At 41.5% G+C, this 17,963-nt stretch overlaps 3 protein-coding genes across 3 annotated transcripts; 2 read left to right on the top strand and 1 right to left on the bottom strand.

Annotated features, from left to right (window-relative positions):
• The first annotated feature begins 24 nt into the window (after positions 1–24).
• On the top strand, positions 25–2,218 carry rpp21 (ribonuclease P 21 subunit). Its single transcript, XM_069680439.1, has 5 exons — positions 25–129; positions 236–336; positions 974–1,056; positions 1,240–1,374; positions 1,575–2,218. Exons 1-5 carry the CDS (start codon positions 73–75, stop codon positions 1,706–1,708), a joined length of 510 nt encoding a protein of 169 aa, XP_069536540.1. The 5' UTR covers positions 25–72; the 3' UTR covers positions 1,709–2,218.
• A 43-nt stretch (positions 2,219–2,261) lies between these two features.
• On the bottom strand, positions 2,262–4,657 carry aqp12 (aquaporin 12). Its single transcript, XM_069680473.1, has 3 exons — positions 4,063–4,657; positions 2,471–2,587; positions 2,262–2,389 (listed from the first exon to the last, which is right to left on the bottom strand). The coding sequence occupies exons 1-3, from the start codon at positions 4,655–4,657 to the stop codon at positions 2,262–2,264; spliced, it is 840 nt and encodes a 279-aa protein (XP_069536574.1).
• A 2,046-nt stretch (positions 4,658–6,703) lies between these two features.
• Positions 6,704–16,605, top strand: LOC138607588 (nucleotide sugar transporter SLC35D2-like). The gene is made up of 12 exons (XM_069680221.1): positions 6,704–6,853; positions 7,105–7,138; positions 7,228–7,314; positions 8,429–8,496; positions 8,606–8,677; positions 9,666–9,734; positions 10,356–10,458; positions 11,062–11,154; positions 13,309–13,376; positions 13,606–13,684; positions 13,763–13,845; positions 15,503–16,605. Exons 1-12 carry the CDS (start codon positions 6,750–6,752, stop codon positions 15,606–15,608), a joined length of 966 nt encoding a protein of 321 aa, XP_069536322.1. The 5' UTR covers positions 6,704–6,749; the 3' UTR covers positions 15,609–16,605.
• The last annotated feature ends 1,358 nt before the right edge of the window (positions 16,606–17,963 follow it).

The following is a 17,963-nucleotide window of genomic DNA, read 5'->3' as shown; positions in this document are numbered from 1 at the left end:
TAGCGAAAAGCAGTGCAGCTCTTGTAACATCAAGACGAGAGCACAGCTGTTATTTTTGGACCTTTAAGCGTAATGGCAGGGCAGCTAAAAGACAAAGAGGCGTACCAAAGAATGAACTATCTTTATCAGGTAGGAAATAATCAATACAGTTAAATTGTGTCCGTAGTAGTCACGTGGCTAACACATTAGCCGTCATGCTAAGCCGGTTGTATTTAACGGTTTCCTCCCTCCACAGGCGGCACATTGTGTTTTATCTCAAAACCCTGAAAATATGGAGCTGGCTCGATTCTACTGCTTCACACAAAGGACCATTGCGAGACGTCTGGTTCTCAGACAGTAAGTTACGTGTCAATAATATAAAGTGTCATATTCGTTTTATTTTGAAGGCAGGGTCACAGGAAGTCTGTCCTCGCTTCCCTGTAAATCATCTAAATTTGGTGTGGTTTCTCGCTTGAGTTTTTCGTTTTGTGCACATAAGCGTAAATACAGCTAAAGACAGCTTATTATTTAATTATTTTTTAACAATTTATGGCATCTTATTAACAGTTTATCTCCTTGTTTACGTGAACAAAACCCATGAAAAACCAACTCTAAAACAATGAATCCAACTGAAGACAAGTATTGTTTAATACGTTCAATCTAAGAAAAACAGCACCACATGTGGACTGCTGGAAGTAGTCCTTTAAAAATACACAATAACTTACTGTTTAGGTGGTGATTACTAAAAACTACAATGCCCAGCTATTAGAGGAAATATCAGAACCCCTTCAAATACTTAAACTTCATATTTATGACCCGATGTAAACAAATTGTGTCTTAAATATGAACCAACAGGCCCCAGAGAGCCACAGTTAGGTAAGGTATGTAAGAAAGAACAGGACAAAACTCTAGTTTCAGTGTCATTAGGTGATTTGGTTGACAAAAGAAAAATATACAGTTAAAGTGTTTTCAACACGTGTTCATTTTCTTGCAGAGATCCGTCAGTGAAGAGAACATTATGTAAGAAGTGCTGCTCCCCGCTCATCCCTGGTGTAACTGCCACAACAAGACAACGAAGTGAGTCAGCTTATAGTAACAGTCCACCGCCTGCTGTTTATGCTTCCTGCTTCATTTCGATGTAAAATGCATGTATTAGATGATCTTGAGTTTCTTTCAGCAGTTCCTTTATATGTCTAATCTGTTTGAGTAATGTCAAGAATTCGAGTAACTAACCTGCTTTTGTTGACTTTGTCTCATTAGGAAAAAACAGAAAGACGAGTTTCACTGTGATGAGGTGTCTCAGCTGCGGGCAGAGCAAGACGTTACTGAATAATCCAGATTATTGTTTATGGGTGGATCGACCCGAGGCTCAGCTGGAGCAACAGAAACAGCCAGGTAACCAACTCCACCTTCACACCGTACATCATTCTCACGGAGGACAATTTCTGTTAGCATACTGTGCTTTTCTAAGCGTCCACACAGCTGCATCAAGTCTCATTGTGTGAAAGCCTCTTTTTCTAATGTGTCTTAAACTGTTAGGTAGAGAAGTGCAAACACATTTTATTAACTGTTAATATATTCTGTCTCATCCACAGATCCAGGCCCTTCAGCTAAAAAGCAGCCCAAAAACCCAAAGTCTGGTGGGTCGGCGTCTTCTCAGAGCGCTGCCTCCACACAGCAGCAGAGGAAGCAGAAGCAGCAGCCCTCCTCTGGAAATAAGAAGGACTGATATCTCTGTTTATTTTAGGTTAAAATATTTTGGGCTTTATTGTTCTCCATATTTTTTAGTTTAATATTATTTAAATGGCAAAACTTCTGTTCTTCAGTATTTTTATTGATTTAATAAGTAGGGATGCACGATAATTGTGGCACATCATCTGTGTCGATAAAAGCTTTAAAATGAGATGTCATTATCTGCCTCAAATACGTTCTTCTGCTGGTGTGACAGGCCGTTAAGATAATGCTTTGATTATGCTCATTTGGCAGCATCAGAATGTCAGTTATTGGCAAAAATCGAACATTGTATCCCTGTGTGAACGTTTCTTTTATAGCAGGGTAATTTTTGATGCTACCAGCAGGTGGCGTTGAACACGAGGTGGATTTAAAGGATTTTATTAAAAACACTTGACCAGGATGCAAAAACTGAAATTATTTTATTATTATTCATATTTTACATTCTCTGTACAGGCACGGAACTGTTACTTTAAATGAATGTCTCTTGAACATTTGTTGTCGAGTACTTTCCTAAAAGGTTGATTTTAAAAAAAGAAGTATCTCCTTTTTCACATTTTCTTCTTCTCTCCTTTGTCGCCCTTCGGCACTCTGAATCGCGTCTTCTGGTAGTACAAAAGGTTCTTGGCGAATATCCTCGGGATGTGGCCCATGTACAGGAGCAGAGCCAGCATCATGCCTAGAAAACAGACATTCACTGTAAACAGAGTAAGCTCCTCTAAAGAGCTGCACACATGTATTTTGTTTTAATGTAGTTTACCTATGAGAGGGCCGAGCCAGTACACGGCTGCATACTGTAGGAAGGTGAATCCAGGACAGTAGAAGGTGAGGCCGTAAGCCAGAGATGGATTCATGTAGGCGGAGGTGTAACCTCTGGCTGCAAAATGGGACAAATGAAGCTGCTTAACAAAGAGTAACAAGCAATCTTTAAGATGCTACAAAGAAAGTGGAAGCAGACATGTCACTGGGATCAGGGGTTCTCAAACGTTTTGGGGCCAGGGACGCCTCACAGGGGAGAACATTTTCCAAGGACCCCTCATTATCGTAACACCTATAAAGCATATGCTTACTAACATTTGCTCTTTTAGATGCCAGTGGAACTATTTGTATTGTAAAACTATTAACCTCAATACTTCAGACCTGTTACATAGAGATAAACAGAAAAACATGTTGGTTTGAATCATGTTAATATCACTTCTATACTTAAAACCAAAGACTCATTTCATTTAAATGGCTTGCAGACTCAACTTGACAGCATTTATACTTTAAATAAATGGATCTTGAAAGCTTCCAGAAGATGAGCAGCAGCAGGACCTGTTCATTGTGACCTGAGTGAGTTCAGTGATTCATGACAGATTGACACGATGTGTCACAATCAAGTCAGTTTCTATTGGTCCAAAGCTAACATGGGAGGGAGTGATGGACACGATATGCTTGTTTCATCGGCACAAATGTTGCTCATCTGTAGACATGCAGTTTTTAATGATACAGCACAATTTTATCATTTCTAATAAATGTATTATAATTATTTCACGGACCCCCAGGCTATGGTTCGCGGACCCTCAGGGGTCCTAGGACCCCACTTTGAGTTAGTTAAAGTCTTACTGGTATCGACCCTAAGATTTTCAGTATTAGAGTCAGGTATTTAAATAAGATCAGAGGGGGAGTTTGTTCTCTTTTTTTTCGCAGTGTCATCAGTTAAAGTTGAAGAATCAGTTTCTTATACTGTTTTCTAGAACTGATCCTGCCTACACACTGCTTTTTGTAGGACGTCAGCCGCAAAAATATTTGAAACCATCGGATTACTTGAACAAGCCTGTAATGTTATATACCTTCCCATCTGAATATGGTTGACTTAAAGGATAAAGTAGCACCAAACTAAAATACTCAAGTACCAGTACCTCACAATTGCAGGAGAATCCAGTCCATGAGTAAATGAGGAGGCGGTCGGGGTTGGTTATCTTTTTACTATCAAACTAAAGGGCACTGTTTCATCAGGTTGATCCATTTTTTTGCCATGATCGTGGACACGCTCCTTTCTACGGAAGCCCTAAGCAGACCTCCATCCATACATTTTATTTACTCCATTTTCCTGTTGTTTTCTCGAGCTCTCGACTGTACCAGCCGGGCGGGGGGGTAAAGGTGTTTTAACATAGAGAGTTCTCAGCACAGTTTGCAGTATGTGGATGCACTGAGACTGCACACGCACTTAGTGTGTCTGTTGCTCAGATGTTTTTATTGTTTGTTTTTTGCAAAAGTTTTAAAACTAAAATGTTCTTATCTACAAAGTTTCTTTACGTGTTTTTTTCTGCAGTGATGATACAGTAGGGGCTGGGTTCACCTGCAACTCACCTGTGTGGGACAGGAACATGAGGAGGACGGCGATCAGAGGGACCCGGATCAGAGCCGACCTGCGTCTGAGGCTCAGGTAGATCAGGTTGAAGACGAGCGTGCAGACACACTCAGTGAAGAACCCGTGCAGCAGAGACACCAGCAGGGACGAGTTGCACTCCCGCGCCATCAGGTTCTTGATCATGTGCATGTCAGTGAGCTCCAGACTCCAGTAGTACACGGCCACAAGCATTGCCAGGTGGGCCCCCAGGAACTGTGCAGCTACAGCCAGCAGGGTGGGCAGGGTGGAGGTCTCCAGCTGCAGGAACTTCAGCAGCACCAGGATGGGGTTCCCTGATGCTCCACCACTCACCACACCGTTAGTCAGCAGCACCACAAACAGCATGGTCACAGTCACATCAGGGCCCAGACCCCCGGCCCACTCCCCCACCTCCACGATGGTCTGCACCTCCAGCCAGCACGCCACCAGCATGAAGGAGGATGCAAACTCCAAAGCAAACCCGAAGCGAGGCCATTTCCTCAGAAGCGCTCTCACTGAGGCTGCAAAGATCACCACAGACACGAAGTACCCGAGGGAGGCGTTCAGGCCCGACATGTCTCACCTCAGCTGCTGTCTCTGAAAAGGACTGAATGAAGGTTTCACTCAGTGACTCTGCTCTCTGTCAGGCGACGTGGCACATGCACAGACACAATTCTTATCAGGGACACGTCAGGTTTTTATCCCACAACCAGCTGCCAAAATACACATGAGCCTGAGTGAGGTCAGGTCAGGAAGCTGGCCTCCGTTCAGTGGTCCTCGCTCCGCAGGACGACGTCAGGTGGAAATTATGTTTTGAATCCGACTGCACAGAAAAGAAAAGAAAATATTTCCCCACAGGATTTAATAGTTTGGGTGATGTTCGTCCAGTTTCAGATAAAAACCTGCAGGTTGCTTGTTGGACTAAAAGTGTTCTCTGGGGGAGCAGGGGCAGAAAGCTGACTTCTGAAGGTCCCACAAACATCCAGAAAACACGAGAACATTTAATGTACCAGTTGTGAGTAAATATTAAAACTGAGCTGCAATTAGAATCGTTTATTCATCAATTATCAGATTTGATGCAAAATATTTGGTAAACAATTATTGGTTCAAGCAATTATCTTTAAGAAACAAAGTTTAAATCTCTAATTGCAGCTTCTTAAACGTGAATAATTTCAGGTTTCTTTTTTTATGACAGTAAACTGAATATCTACATTTCAGGACGTTATGTTGGGCTTTAGAAAACTCTGATCGACATTTTATAGACAAAACAAATCATCATTACATGGAGAAAATGATCAACAGGTTAATTAGTAATTAAAAATAATTGGTTGTAGCCCTGAAGTTGAATAAATGATAAATTACTGTACAATCAGAAGTTGAGTGTACATAGCATTGTATGTATTAATGAGCTTTGTTAATGCTTGTTATGTAACCTTGTTCTCCAGTCCGGTTTATATTTTGTCTGAATTTTCTATCGCCAATTGTTAAACCAACAAAAGCAGGATCACTGAGCCGTCACGTTTCAGATTAACACCTCAAATATTTTGTGCTTTTCCTTTGTTCTGGGCTCGTTGTAAAACAGCACAGAAACATAAAATAACACATTTTTATTTACTCAAAATTAGTTACCTTCAACTTAAATAGTAATAAACCATGAATACAGTAGAAAGTTTAGAGGCTTCATGTATTAATTTTAGTTGTTAGAGGAAGAAGCAGATGAATGCTTTTACTTTGGAGGGATGAGTGAATGAGTTTAATTATATATATATATATTCAGGCTCCTGCTTTAAATACAAACTGCTTCAAATCAATACATATAAGTAATCCTTCTGCTTCGCCTGTCCAATTAGGATTACGACACTGATACTGATTTTAGAGGTGACAAAAAATCACTGATTTCCAACATGGTGACATTTTGAGCTGGAAATGGAATAATAATAATAATAATAATAATAATAATAATAAATAAATAAATAACTTTTTTTAAGGATGCTACTCTGTCAAAAAACACTCAGAAGGCTGCTTTCTTTATAAAAAAAAAAGGAATATTAAAGAATATTTAACATTATAATACATTGCAATCTAATTTTAAAGAGGATTGGTGTCTGTTCAGCTGTGATGTTCTGCTGCATGTCCTGCAGAGCGCCCTCTGTTGGACAAAGTATGTTATGACGCCATTTTTAAATCACCCTGAGCACAGTTTTCTGCTTTTTGGCGGCGGAGGGGTTTCAGCAAAAATAAGTCAGAATTACACTATTCTCTGAATTCTGACATAATTTTCACATTATCTACTTTTAAATGTCTTTAACTACGATCCCACCCCCCCTTCCGCAGTAAAAAAGTACGTTTTTTTATTAAGAAGTCAGAACTCAAACAGGAAAATTTGGCCCTAATCATCTTCCGTAGTACTTGGAGTTCTGTGATTGACTGTTCAGACTTGGGTTAGCTCGTTAATGTAAGTTACAGTCAAGTACTGATGTGTCTTTCTGGTGTTCAGGCTGCAGGCGGAAGTTGAGAAACTACCACCACCCTTCGTGCGCGTTTGTGTGTGTGTCATAAGTGTGTGTGTGTGTGTGTACGCGCGCACGCGCGCGAGGCGGTGCAGTGATGGCAGCAGCGGGTGAAGAGCAGCAACAGACTCTCAATCAGGAATGAGAAGTGGTCGGGGATGGCGGACAAACCTGTGTTTGTGAAGCTGTTCGCCGCCGGATTTTACGGTGTTAGCTCGTTTCTCATCGTCGTGGTGAACAAAAGCATCCTCACTAACTACAGGTAACGATCACCGTGACGTCTGTAACTGTTTTTAATGTCAGTTTAGATGCTAACATGTTAGCTAAGCCAGCGTCTGAAGTTGAGTTGGCTGTTTCACAGTGGTGCTTTATTAGCTAGCGGCAACTTTTGGCTAGCTTAGCGGTGAAAGTACATACTGAAATGACTAGCATGTTAGCAAGCCATACGTTAACTTAGTAGTATTTATGCTTAATGTTACACCGGAACTAACGGGGCTCATCTCTGCTGTTCAGGTTCCCCTCTTCAATATGTGTGGGCATCGGACAGGTAAGTTAACTGCTGAAAACACAGATACACACCTGCACCCGAGAGCAGGTATTCATTCTCTGTTGAATCATGTGTGTTTGTCTGTGCAGATGTTGGCCACAGTGGTCGTGCTGTGGGTGGGCAGGGCTGCGAGGGTGATCACCTTCCCGGACTGTGATGAGAGCATACCTCGCAAGGTGAGACCTCCAAACACCTTGCTATTCTTCCATCCATCACTTTACATACAACAGTGCATTGTCAGAGGGTGCAGTATGGAACCAGATTAATGGATAAGCGACGTATGTTGAGCCTAAAGCCAGTGTTTTCACTGTCATAAATGTCTCTCTTTAGACCTGGCTAGATCACCAGGTTAACTCATGCTTACCTGCTCTGGAGGAGGTTATGTTCAGATTTTAATCAGTGTCCTCCTTTCACTGATTCTTCTCCTGACCGTGTTATACATGGTCAGCTGAGGGAATAGGTTGTATATAAACACCTGTTAAACTGTATCGTTGCATTAGTAAAGCCACAGAATGACACTGTGCAGGTACAGCATGGCATCACAGGAACCTCCATGTTATGCACAAAAATGGAGAACCCTCCTCCAGTCTTCCTCCTTTTGTTGTTTCCAGTTTGCGCTCGGTGATATTAACCCTTCAAATTTCACACAGCAGATCATCCTCACAGTTAAAGCCTGACGAGGACAGAGAAGCTACAAACCACTGTGGTTTATGTTTTTATGATTGCTCCATATATCTGACACAGATTAGGGTTATAAATAGTCTTTACTGTATTTTGGCCATAAACTGAAGTGATTTCCGTGTATCATGTTCTCACAGTGCCTCCTGCTTATATCCATCGTGTTGTAGAGCTCTTAAACTTTAAATAATCTTTGTTTAAAGATTAAGAGCTCTATAATGTGCAGTAGTCATGTTAGAAATAAGCAGGCAGTGAGAGAGCATTAAGTGGTAAAATAATTATAGTAATTTTTGCATTAACAAAATCATTTTTCTGTGCTTGCTTTTTGGCTCACAAACTTTTCTATATTCTTCATGGCTGTTTATTATAACAGTCTGACCAGGAGAGGCCTGTGATGGTTCCTTTTTGTGCAGAGTCAAATGGTGTGCACGCACACAAAGCCTGAAGCAGAAATACCTTTAACCAAGGAAGTTGATACCTTTGTGATACTCGTTATGTCTTTAGGTTTTGTGCAGCCAGCTTCTGCACAGAAAGCCTGGGTGTGTCTAATTGCTTTGTGTTGCACCCATTTTGGACACTTTTCTCAACATTTGCATATTTTTTGTCCTGCAGACGTTCCCTCTACCTCTCCTCTATGTGGGAAATCAAATCACTGGTCTGTTTGGAACCAAGAGGCTGAAGTAAGTCCTCATCTGTGAACTATCTGGGCTGGATGATGATTTAAAGTGTCTCACCATGAGCTCATTGGGCACGGCTGCTAATGATGTGATTTCTGTCCTCTCCCACCAGCCTGCCCATGTTTACGGTCCTCAGGAGGTTCTCCATCCTGTTCACAATGCTGGCTGAGGGACTCCTGCTCAAGTAAGATCACCGCAGGGCTGGGCCAGACGGCAGAATTATGACTACGGTATATAATTTGATGGTGCTGATGGATTGAGGAGTCTCCTGATAATGACAGAGGCCTGAAGAAACCAGAGGGTTCAGTAGTTTAAACTTAAGATTTAACTAATTTATTAACTAAAGTTGTGTATCAAACATTTTTAAGGTTGTGTTCTTTTGTTTAGAGTTAAATACTAAAAAAAGTAGTATCATGTCAGAAGAATCACCTTTTTAACGTTAGTATTCCTGCAGGATTTGTCGTTAACAAGGTTTTTAACAGAGGCCAAATCATATGTCAGGCTTCCTCCTCTTCAACACAAATAAAACCAGTTAAAAAAGAAAGTTTCATGTTAAACTCAGTGTGTCTGCGACGCTCTGCAGACACAGGGCATCAGGAGGAGCTGTGAGCAGAGCTAACCTCAACAGTAGCTCAGCTCGTTGTCACATCAGGATTCCTTCAGTGTTCATTGTTTATGTGGTTTATGTGAGCCAAACTTTCCGCAGAGGTGTCCTCTTTAAAACAAACACACCCTGTGTTTAAAGTTTAAGTGAGCCTTCCTTCCTCTCGTCTGCAGACACAGGATGTCCAGTCATGGGGCTGCTAGCCGAGCTGCCACTAACGTCTATTTCAGCGACATCATTTTATTATGTTTTGTTATTATGGGTTTCCTCTTATTTGAAGGATAACTGGAGTTCAGCTTTAACGTTTCTTTCTCTAATCAAATGATTTTTCTTTTTTTACACAAGACATCCACTTTACTCACCTACAGAACAAACACAGCTTTGTAGTGGGAGGTGTGCTAGGCTAGATAAAGATAGATAAAGTTTATAATAGTTTTGTTATTGCGTTGCTATCAAATAATCCACAAAACCCCGTTTTGTCTTAATGACACACCAGACTGATCTCTTTGTGCTTTTATTAGCTGCCAGCTTGAGTTTCATTGCTCTGCTGCTGTTTGACCTTTTGCAGGAAGAAGTTCTCCCGGCCGGTGCAGCTGACAGTATTTACAATGATGCTCGGGGCGTTCATAGCTGCAAGGTAAGTCCTGCTGCACCCAGGTGTCTCCGGCTGTAAACCCAACCAGAATTACTTCGACTACAAAGGCTCGTCCACTCCTGATTGATGTCCTCACTACAGTTATATTGTCTGCAGGGTCATTACACACATGTAATTAACCCCTGAGACCTGAGACTGCTTACTTTGGTATTCTTGCTTATTGTGATTTCTTTCTATTTCTAAATGCTTCACATCCTTAGTATCTGTATAACTTCAGCTTAAAGGTTGGGTAAGCTTATAAAATGTTCTAAATAAACCCAAATAAACATATTGATCTAATACAATACGTACCTTATTGTTTAATTACACTCTACAAGTAACTGGAGCTCTGTACATTTTATAGTTTGAGATAAGTGTGTTTTTATGAGCACATTGTAAAGGCTTTTTTATTGTTTTATCCTTTAAAAAAATGTTTGCATATTGGGACATAAATTCTATCTTCAAATACGTTTCACCTGTTCAACCTAAGAGTTTATTTAAGGTGTGCTCCAGCTGTATGCTTTGTATTAAAGCTCAATTTAAAAAGGATTATGGAAACAACCGTCTCCTGCCTTATGCCCAAAGCTAAATGTTCCTGTGGTTTTCTCTCCTCTCCGCTCGCAGTGCTGACTTGTCCTTTGACCTGCAAGGCTACGTGTTCATCCTCCTGAACGACGTCCTGACTGCAGCCAACGGAGCCTATGTGAAACAAAAATTAGATGCGAAGGTATGTGGCAGCGTCCTCCGATGAATAGTGAGCATTGTTGGCTTGGTGCTGTTTTTGGCATCGAGCTGATGTTGGTGAATGTCGAGGACCAAACCTGTCCTTCAGCGTGTTGCATGAAGGAGCTCAGTGTACAAAAACACCATGACGCTTTGTTCTACCGCCATCTCACTTGTAACTTCTTTTCTCTGCTTCGCTTTTTAAATCTCTCGTGAATACAGACAGGTTAATATCTGTTGGTTGTTGAGTCAGACATAGGTTGGAGCTCGTTTTAGTTGTTTTTCCTGTCACATGAGCCGACTGCTCAGATCTCACATTACAGCAGAGGCAGAACTGTATCCACATTTAGTCTGATGTCTGCAGAGCTGCTAACAGGGAGCGTGATGGAGAGATGTGTGTGTGTGGGGGTGAAACATGGAGGCACGTGCAGCAGCAGAATCAGACGTTCTGCAGTGAATTGCGGCCTTGCATGACATCTGTATGTTAGTTAGTGAGGAATGCACTGAAGGTCTTAGTGAATAACCCTCTGTGCTCTGGCTCTGCTTGTGTTTCATGTTTCTGATGCTTCCTGTCCATCTGTTTCCATGCTCTCTCTCTCTCATACAGGAGTTGGGGAAATATGGATTGTTGTATTATAATGCATTATTTATGATCCTTCCTACTCTGCTGTTGGCTCATGTGATCGGAGATGTGCAGAAGGTAAGAAGGTTGACCCTGTTTGTTTGTTGTTTTTTTATCTGTGAGCTCTAAACGTCATTTAAACCTCAAACATCCTCTGTTTCTGCAAGATGTTGTCCTCTAGTTTAACCATCGAGTTAAGTGTGTTTTTAGTTCGTGGTGTTGGTGCTTTTTAAAGGTTTAATCTCAACCTGAAGTGAGCATGTATGTGTGCTGTAAGTCTGAGCTGTGTGTTTGTTGGTGAGTGTTGGCAGAGACCCTCTGGTTTGCCCAGCTGGGGCCCAGCGGCCTCAGAGGCACAAAGCTGCCATTATGCAGCAAGCAGAGTTATTACAGCCGAGCCTGCAACCTCTGCTGGCCAGAAAACCTCTGTACACATACAGAGTAGTTCCTTTTTAACGCTACTGAAGCTCCCGTTGCATTTAAAAGTATGTAAGGAGTTGTTTTTTCATGAACCTTTATGTCGGCACACAGCTGTACGAAAGCTGCAAATTCGATAAGACAGTTACATAAAAGCATTTTTTAAGCCGGCTTGATTTGGTTGTTGGCTTTTATGGAAGGTCCGTCGTTGCATTCAAGGTGAATATCTGTATGTTCAGCCTGGTGGTTACATAGTGTGGGGTCTTAACGGGTGCAGAGAGTTTGGGATTGCTCCAGTAGATCGAGGCAGCACTAGAACAATTTTACCTCGTCTGCTTTGTGATGTAAAATTACTGTGTTTTTGTCGATGGAATCTGGTGCCTTTTGAAGAGAGTTGTAATGATAGTTTTCTGGTTCCTGGTTTACACTTTGATGAAAGGTGTAATAACAATCTGAGCCTGTCAGTGGCAACAACAAGAACTTGGTTGTGGGCATTTGCAACCAAGGAGAACGTTGCAGCCATGACAGCCTGTGTCACTGCTGCCGGCTGAAACAATCTACTGGAGCATTTACTAAACTTTTTTAGCTACCTGTGTAAAAACAGGACCGTTTAAAACGTTTAAGGATTTTCTTAAATAAAGCTTCTTCCTCAGACAGCCTCACCGACACCAGCTGACATGAGGAAACCATTAAAACCTGTCTAATAGAAACAAACTTCTTAAGACCTCTCTCCATGTTTCTGCTGGAGGTGGTTTGATGAATGAAGAGACTTGTTTTCATTCTGCTTCCGAACAGATTCTACATAAAAATGTAGAATATGTCGGCGCGCAACCAGATTGTTAGCACAGGAAGTGATCTGGTTTCCGTTTGTCGTACACTTGTAGTCCTAGAAGTATTGACCAATAACGTATCAGCAGGCTGCGGCGTATGCAGGAAACAGTCCGTGTGGAGCATGTCTGTGAAGGCTCTCAGTCATCCAGGTCATGGCGATTCTAAGCTTAATCCAAAGGCAGCTGGACCTGGTTGAAGTTCTTGAAGACGTTGACCTCTCATCCAAAAGGCCTCTGCAGTTCTAATCTGACTGGTGGACGGAGCTATAAATATCAGCCTCTGTAGGCCATTAGTGTGCTAGCAGCAGGTCCGGCTCCCATCAGCTTCATCTGACAACGGTTTAGATTTCACCTGCAGCTAACAGCTAACAGCTAACGATCTGTTCTAGATCAAAAACTTGAAACAAATCTGACACTGTGTCATGAAAGCCGTCAGCGTTTAGATTTCCAGACTGAATGCATCATAAACGATGGCTCCGCCCTCCGTCTCATGTTAAAGTAGTGTTCTTCTCCTCCTGAGGACAGACCTGACAAAGCTTCATGTTGTTCCTAATCTGCATCATGATGTTGTTCTTTCAGCAAACTGAAGAGCCGTTCATTAAAGTCGATCACAAGAGAATCTGTTTCTGTTTGGGCTTCATCCCGCTGCAGTAAGCCAGAGTGCAGCCTCTGTGTAACTTCCTGTTTACAGTGAGACTGAGACTCAGCACAGACAGATGAACGGGCGCTCCTCCGGGGGATGGGACGAACCGAGAGATGACAGCGTTTACTTAGCAGACACATCTGGAGGGAGAATTTACCTTTGATCTGAACACACATCAAAAGAAATTGAATGGAATCACAACTATGGAAAGCTGCTTGTGATCTATGTCCTTTGTTCCACTGAATACCTGAGCACACGCCCATGTAATGAACTTACCTGATCAAACTGTGAAACTGTATCTCTGTGTTTGAGTTGTTTCTGACGCTGTGTTTCTCCTGTCAGGCGGTGGAGTATGAAGGCTGGTCAGATGTGTTCTTCCTCACACAGTTCATCCTCTCCTGCATCATGGGGTAAGAAATCAGCCCGACTCATTGTGATCAACAAGAAGGCAGGACCGTCACTCTGAGCCAGAGTTAAACATCTGGACTAAACTAAATGTTTCTGTGGAATCGCTGTGATATCGTGGTTGAAATCTCAGTGTTGAAACAAAGAGTCACTGTGAGCTAAAGTTGTGAAATCTGGCTCCTGCTTGAATAAATGTTGACTCGTGTGTAATATGAGGACACGGTTTTTTAACAGGTTTGTTCTGATGTACTCCACTGTGCTGTGTACACAATACAACTCCGCGTTAACGACTACGATCGTCGGCTGCATCAAGGTAGGCGGCAGAGTCATGTGAGGTCGAAGTTAAATAAACTGAACACAGTAAAGTCATGAATCTCTCGTCTCTCTGCAGAATGTGCTGGTGACCTACATCGGGATGGTGTTCAGTGGAGACTACATCTTCTCCTGGACAAACTTCATAGGTTTGAATATCAGGTAAAAAAACAGGTTTATTCTTTAATGTTTGCTCTAGTTGTCTTCATAGATGGATCCTCACTTTATCATGTCGTGTTGTTTATGGCCACGCTAACAGTTGGCACAAATATTTCTTTATGATGGCACGGATGGCGAAGAATTTTATCACATGTTCCCCAGAAGATGAATCCTAATGACCGTGGTCAGATTTTATCGAGCATCTTGTGCCACCAGCAGTTCCTTTGAAATCTGGCCAGTAGGTGGCTCCCAAGAGATTTAAATCTTTGAGACAGTTTAAGTAAAAAATATGAAACTCATAAATTAATTTTGTAAAGAAGAAAATAAAAACGTGTTGTGACTATCCAGATCGTGTTGGTCAGAGTGTACACAGTCTTTATGAGCAGTGCTGATATAAAAGCTTTATAAAGATGAGATTTATAACTGAGTAATTAAATAACTCGGGAGCGTGACAGTTTTAATTTGCTCTCCTTCATGAAATCTCTGTGGGCTGTTCTGAAATGTCTTAATCAGCACTGAAACTCCGCCTGCAGAGATCACTGTGTGCTGTGGTGAAACTGTTGTTACTCACAGAGCTGCTTGTTAAACGCCCGACTGTATATCACACGTTCCATTTCTTTGTTTTAATTAAACAAGTAAAGAAACTGACAGAAGCAGGAGAACCCCGACGTCAACGATAAAAGAAAAGGAGAAACCGAAAAACACAAAAGTATTTTGATTCTGTTTGTCAACCAGATCAGAGAACACAGCCCTGCACATGTAGTAGCTTGACGTGAGTAAAGAATTAGAGATTACCAGATTACATCGAGTTTGTTAACAGATCAAGAGTGTTTAGTTTTTCTAACTTTACAGTTAAACACAGATTGAATCCAGTGAGCAGAAGGGGCAGCAGAGGATTTCCGTCTCAGCTAAATTAATCATCCTGCCAACAAATGGTTCATAAATCCTAATTTAATTTGGTCACTTGTCATGTGGGTGAGGAAACCCCGAGTCCTGCAGTAAAGGTTTCATCTGAAACACAGTGATGGGCAACACCACGCCGTGTGTGTGAGATGAGCCCTGTGACTCAGTTTACATTAAACGAGACTGTCAGAAGAGGAGTGCACCTTTTGCACCTTCCTATATTTCATCATCACATATTCCATTGTTAGCATGTAGCATATTAGCTTTACAGAGTGTCTACTGTTCCTCCTTAAAATGTGTAAGTCTTATTTCAGTTGAGAAGAGGAAGAGTGAGCGCTGACACAGATATCACTGATAGGAAAGAGCCAATCAGCTGCAAGAATGTCAAAGTGCCTGCTGGATCATGTTGTGAAATGTGATGAATTTATGACTGATGTGCTGCGACATGTTCAGCTTAATGCTGACCGACAGCCTGATCGTTGAGTTTAATTTCCCTGCAGCCATCGACACGACATTAAGCGAAAAAAACTGGTGCTAAAAACCAGATTGTGATTGCCGAGTGGGCGTGTGAAACACAAGCATGAAGGTGTGTTTAGCTTCCTTCTGTGTACTTGAACATGTCTCCTGTGTGTGTGTGTGTGTGTGTGTGTGTGTGTGTGTGTGTGTGTGTGTGTGTGTGTGTGTGTGTGTGTGTGTGTGTGTGTGTGTCTGTGTGTCTGTGTGTGTGTGTGTGTGTGTGTGTGTGTGTGTGTTGCAGTATTGCGGGCAGCCTGGTGTACTCGTACATCACTCTGACGGAGGAGCAGACCAACAAAGCGAGCGAGAGCACAAAGCTGGACATCAAGGGGAAGGTGGTCGTATGACAGAGACACTGGATTTTAGTATTTTTTACTCTAAACGGGAAAAAGTGTATTTTGATGCAACTTTTATTTGTGGAGTATTTTAGCAGGAAGTGATGGGAGCGTCTCCTGCTGCTGCCATGGTTGTGAACCCTCCAGAGGGACTGTGGGTGGATTTTCTAGCTGGTGTTTTAAATGTGTATTTTGATACTGTACACGAGGGGGAACATGGAACAAACATTATTTATATGACATCATTTCCTGACTGGGCGTTCAGCGTTAAATGTTGGGACGACGTAATGAACAGCTGGACGCATCGGTGTGTGTGAGAAACGGGATTATTCCTAAAAGGTTATTTTAAAGGCACAATCCGTATTTTTATTGCCTTCTCTGGTTTGCTGTTTACAAGGAATGTAACTTTAGATGCCTTTAAGCACAGTGATGCACTGACACGCTCATTATCTGTTCATTCACTCTTTACACCTTTACATGCTCACTGTTATAAGTTATTTACAGTGATGTACCTTCATCCTTCCAACAACCAAAGTGGACGTGCTGTCAGGTCTTTACATAATGTTGCTGCCTCTGTCTGGAGCTGGTTTCACCGTTTACATTTGCTCAGTATTACAGAAAGCTTGTTGTGCTTCTCTATGCAGAATTAACAAACACATTTATAGTTTGTTTCTCATAAAAGGGGATTATTTGATGTTGTGGCACTTTGACCTGCTGACAGGCTGAACTGTGTTTCTGTTACATTCATGAGATTATTGAACTGTCCTGAGATCATATTTCAGGTTTTTTAAGTATTATAAAAAAAACATTTTTAAACTTTTAATAGTCAGGTACGAGTCTTTTTGTTTTTTTTACATTTTTATCAACGTTTTATATTTATTACTTTTTTAGTCTAATATTCTTTTTGTAGGTGGAGTGGCTTGTGAACTGTTGATGCTCATCTCAAACAGTAACCATGGATTTGTAGCAATGATGTATTTTTACATTAAAAGAAAATCTATTGACGTGATCACTTCTTTGTGCTTTACTTTGTGGCAGCTTCTTTACAGAGCACACACCGGGGAGCTCGTAAAATGACATTTCTCCTGACGCTGTCAATATTTTGTAATTTTTCATGTATTTTTAAACCTTTTCGTGTCACTTACTCCTGAAGAATCCTGTAACTGACACACGTGCAGCTGATAAACCACAGCAGAGCAATGCTTCCCCCTACTGTCACAAGAGGCAACACATCACATTCGACCCTCCCACAGGATCGGGATGTGACTATGATATGGACATGGGAACATTAAAATGCATGTGTCATTACTCTGGTATATTTATGTATGAAAGTGTGCACATTAATTACAGTCTGTGGACAACTAAAGTTTATTTTACTGAACATGTAAGGTTGACGTTGACAAGATTCATAAGAGGAGGACATCATTAAGTGGCTGTATATTTCGGGGAGCTGATTTGTATTATCCAGGTAATGGGAGTCACTTCTAAGCGTCTAACAGTCTAAGTTATTTTAAAGGATTCCAAAAGAGATGTTTATTGCTCTTTGCACAGGACAGTACAGATACTTTGGAATTTGTGTGCATGAGAATAAATAAAGAATAAAAAATACACACTTAATAAAAATATAAAAGGAGACGCTGTGTAAAACAATAAAAACACATGTTCTCTTGTCCAAAGGAAACTCTCCTGGTGGGAAATGAGCTTGTGTTTTATTTCTACCTCACAGACTTTATCTAAGAAGTGGACGTAGCTTTTGAAAAGTGAAGCCAATGCAGAAGTGCCTCAAACATGTATTCTTTCTAATGGCCAGCAGGGGGCGACTCACCTGGAAGTATTTAGGAAGTTGGACCTACTTCTCTCTGGATTTATTCCCTCAGTAAACATTTTCCTAACGAGTCAGTCTCTAGTTTCAAGTCTTCTTTAACTCAGCATGATGTTCATTTAGTCTCTGATGCTCCCATTGAGAGTCACACAGACCAGGAAGAGGGGAGGGGTTAGGGCGGGGCTACCTGTGATTGACAACACTGAGGAGTCGGGTTCATTTTGTTAGAAGTATCTTTTGTTTAAAGGCAAAATGATCATCTTTCTTGATTTCTCAGTAAACACGATTCATGGATGCCCTTGTCCAGACAAGCGCGAACTAGTTACCTGAAAAGTTAGCAAGCCCCTCCCTCCTCTCTAGCTCCTCCCTCTTGTCCAAATATGGTCACTTCTGGCACCAAAAAAAGGAGGTTGTACTCAGATTCCTGCATAAAGCCCTTCAAATCCTACACGGTCACCCAAATGTTTACAGGACACTTTCAAAAAGGCATCTTTATGAAAGTTGGGAAAGTTTTCCTGCACTTCCTGATCAAATACAACAAACAC

The sequence above is a fragment of the Semicossyphus pulcher genome, unplaced genomic scaffold (genome assembly GCF_022749685.1).
Source record: "Semicossyphus pulcher isolate SPU_LCO1_2020_fin unplaced genomic scaffold, fSemPul1.0.p SCAF_4, whole genome shotgun sequence".
NCBI lineage: Eukaryota > Metazoa > Chordata > Actinopteri > Labriformes > Labridae > Semicossyphus > Semicossyphus pulcher.
The sequence above is the reverse complement of the archived record's forward strand: the minus strand, read 5'-3'. Positions and strand labels throughout refer to the sequence as shown.

Excerpts from the sequence above, each read along its gene's own strand:
- aqp12 (XM_069680473.1), bottom strand. The coding sequence starts at position 4,657 with ATGTCGGGCCTGAACGCCTCCCTCGGGTACTTCGTGTCTGTGGTGATC. Across the intron at positions 2,588-4,062 it reads CATGTTCCTGTCCCACACAG|CCAGAGGTTACACCTCCGCC; the intron begins GTGAGTTGCAGG and ends CCCATTTTGCAG. Across the intron at positions 2,390-2,470 it reads CTGGCTCGGCCCTCTCATAG|GCATGATGCTGGCTCTGCTC; the intron begins GTAAACTACATT and ends TCTGTTTTCTAG.
- LOC138607588 (XM_069680221.1), top strand. The coding sequence starts at position 6,750 with ATGGCGGACAAACCTGTGTTTGTGAAGCTGTTCGCCGCCGGATTTTAC. Across the intron at positions 8,497-8,605 it reads TTTGGAACCAAGAGGCTGAA|CCTGCCCATGTTTACGGTCC; the intron begins GTAAGTCCTCAT and ends CTCTCCCACCAG. Across the intron at positions 13,685-13,762 it reads CGATCGTCGGCTGCATCAAG|AATGTGCTGGTGACCTACAT; the intron begins GTAGGCGGCAGA and ends GTCTCTCTGCAG.
- rpp21 (XM_069680439.1), top strand. The coding sequence starts at position 73 with ATGGCAGGGCAGCTAAAAGACAAAGAGGCGTACCAAAGAATGAACTAT. Across the intron at positions 337-973 it reads AGACGTCTGGTTCTCAGACA|AGATCCGTCAGTGAAGAGAA; the intron begins GTAAGTTACGTG and ends ATTTTCTTGCAG. Across the intron at positions 1,375-1,574 it reads GGAGCAACAGAAACAGCCAG|ATCCAGGCCCTTCAGCTAAA; the intron begins GTAACCAACTCC and ends TCTCATCCACAG.